Source organism: Athene cunicularia (assembly GCF_003259725.1).
Source record: "Athene cunicularia isolate RWA chromosome 1 unlocalized genomic scaffold, athCun1 chr1_part2, whole genome shotgun sequence".
In the NCBI taxonomy this organism is placed as follows: domain Eukaryota; kingdom Metazoa; phylum Chordata; class Aves; order Strigiformes; family Strigidae; genus Athene; species Athene cunicularia.
In genome coordinates this window covers 21267874-21270089 of record NW_020799092.1, presented here as the reverse complement: position 1 = coordinate 21270089, position 2216 = coordinate 21267874, and the positions used below count along the sequence as shown (strand labels likewise).

The 2216-nt window shown below is 44.1% G+C and overlaps 1 protein-coding gene across 1 annotated transcript in view; it reads left to right on the top strand.

The window, feature by feature from the left end:
* RHNO1 (RAD9-HUS1-RAD1 interacting nuclear orphan 1) overlaps positions 1–2208 on the top strand; it is a 4345-nt gene extending 2137 nt beyond the window's left edge. Inside the window, exon 2 of the mRNA XM_026868152.1 lies at positions 1356–2208. Within this exon, the coding sequence (XP_026723953.1) occupies positions 1356–1991 (636 nt within the window). The 3' untranslated portion in view covers positions 1992–2208. The remainder of the gene's footprint in view (positions 1–1355) is intronic.
* Positions 2209–2216: the final 8 nt, after the last annotated feature.

The following is a 2216-nucleotide window of genomic DNA, read 5'->3' as shown; positions in this document are numbered from 1 at the left end:
TTCAAAACTTTTTTTTTTTTTTTTTTTTTAAATATGTTTGAGGCAGTTAGCTTTATGGTTTCTGAAACACTAAGTAAAACAACTGCTGTGAATAAGCATTCTTTTTATTTGGAAGAGGTGGAAATATACACACTGGTACTCGGCTCTTTGATTCCAAATGTACAATGATTCTAAAATTCAAAGCTATCAGCACCAAAATGGTTAGATATTTTTCCATTTGAAAATCCTGGTAGGTTTGTAACTTCCTGAAGCATCCTCTGCAGAGTTTCTGTCAACTTGTTTCAGTGTCAACTGATTTTCTGCTCCTCTCTTCATGATATAATCTAAGTTTTTCATATCATCTTGACTGCTAGGTGCCTGCATTGGTAAAGCCTACCCTACATGTTCTCTGAAGCCAGGAAGTCATAGCCTCAAAGTCAGTGGTTCACCTATGATCTTTTAAGTATGTGCCAGGATACAATTATCAGGGAATCATTTCTCCCTTTTCTGATGTGAAGGCTTTGCATTCAAACAGTGTAGTTGTACAGCAGACAATCACTGTCCTTAATTAAACTGCAGTTAAATTTTTTGAGGGACTATATAGTAACTTAGGAATGCTGAAAGGGATCTGTAGTTATTGTAGCTAGAACCCACTTTGGTGTGCTCTAGGGAAAAACAAGTTGCAAGAAATGGAACCTGATTCTTTGTTGATACTCAGGAAGATTAAAGAATACTGTAATAGAAGGATTTCCAGGTTTTGAGTAAGAGTCCAGAATCTTTCAAAGAAATATTGATTGTTGAGTCTTGACCCTCTTCTATAGAAAGCCAATTTTAGAAGTAGCTTTTGGGTGATCTGTTACTCAAAAATACAGATATTATTTTTAAGTAAAGATGTTCTGGAGGAACAGTGTGAAAACCATATTAATATAATCTAAGGTGATGGAGCTAAGTGGACATCCTTTCAATAACTTTGTTGCTCTCAGTTCAACCTCTACCTGTGCAGGGAGACGGAGGATGTAGTTCACTGAATTTATTCAGTTATATTTAAGACACAGGAAAAAACAGCATCCAGCTCTGAACTGTTTTAAATCTGCAGGGGTTTCAGGAGTAGATCCCAGTCAGACTTTTCTTTAAAACCCAGTTCTTGAGTTCTTTTTAAGTTGTCAGAGAATATGGCTCACACCCCAATCACTTTTCGGAGAAGAGTGGCAAAACATGATGTTGAAGTTCAGAGGCATCTTTATTTGCTGCAGACCAATTACCCACTTAATGAACACACTGAAAAAAGATGGGATACGTGTGGGAGTAGAATCAGATTGACATTCCTTTGGAGAAAATTGTTGGGTTTTTTCTTATTATTACATCTTTCCATTCAGGTGTGCCCACAGTTTGAAACAACTAACTCAGTGGCACTGAAAGCATGCCAGAAGAAGCACTGTGGTCCTCACAAACCCCAGAATCAGGATGCCAACCACAATTTGCTCCATGCAGGAGGAGCTTGTCGAAGAGCTACAGTCCGCAAACTTCGTCCTTTGACTTTTGAGAATCCAGAAGGATATACAGTCCACCCCTCGGATCATCTGAGTTGCTCCAGGAAGAACACACAGCACTCTCACAGTCAGCCCAAGAAAGGGACAACAGCAACAGCAGACATCCAGGTGAAGAGCCTGGGGAGCTGTAGAGAAATACCTTCATCACCTGCTCCTCAGCCTGTGGATCCAGAGGTCTTTACTCCAGACACTCCACAGGTGCCTTCTGTAAGGAACTGGAGATGCAGCAGCAGTGCCTGGCATCCAGAAACAGAGCTGGCATCGGGTACAGACCCCTGTGGGAGCGGGGAGGCAGCGGCAGTACTGGTTACAGACACTCCCGAGCATGAGTATGGAATAAAGGTTACTTGGAGGCAGCGGCCTCACATCATGAAATATCTGCAGGAGAGGGGGCAGCTGAGTGCTGCTGACATACTGGTGACGGCGAACCCCGAGCTCTCAAGGAGACAGGCCAACGTCTGACTTGGCGGCAGCAGCAGTTACGTGCAAAGACACATCCAAACCGACCATCTCGCTTCCAAGGATGAGGAGGGGATTCAAAAGCCAAGCCCCGCGCTGCGGCCGGCTGAGCTTCCTGAGAAACGCCGCAGAGACACAGCGGGTGTTTTCCGGGGGACGGGGGGCTCTGACGGGCGCTTTCTGACCTGCGCCGTTCCTTGGCGGGACTGGGGCTCCCGGCCCTGAGGA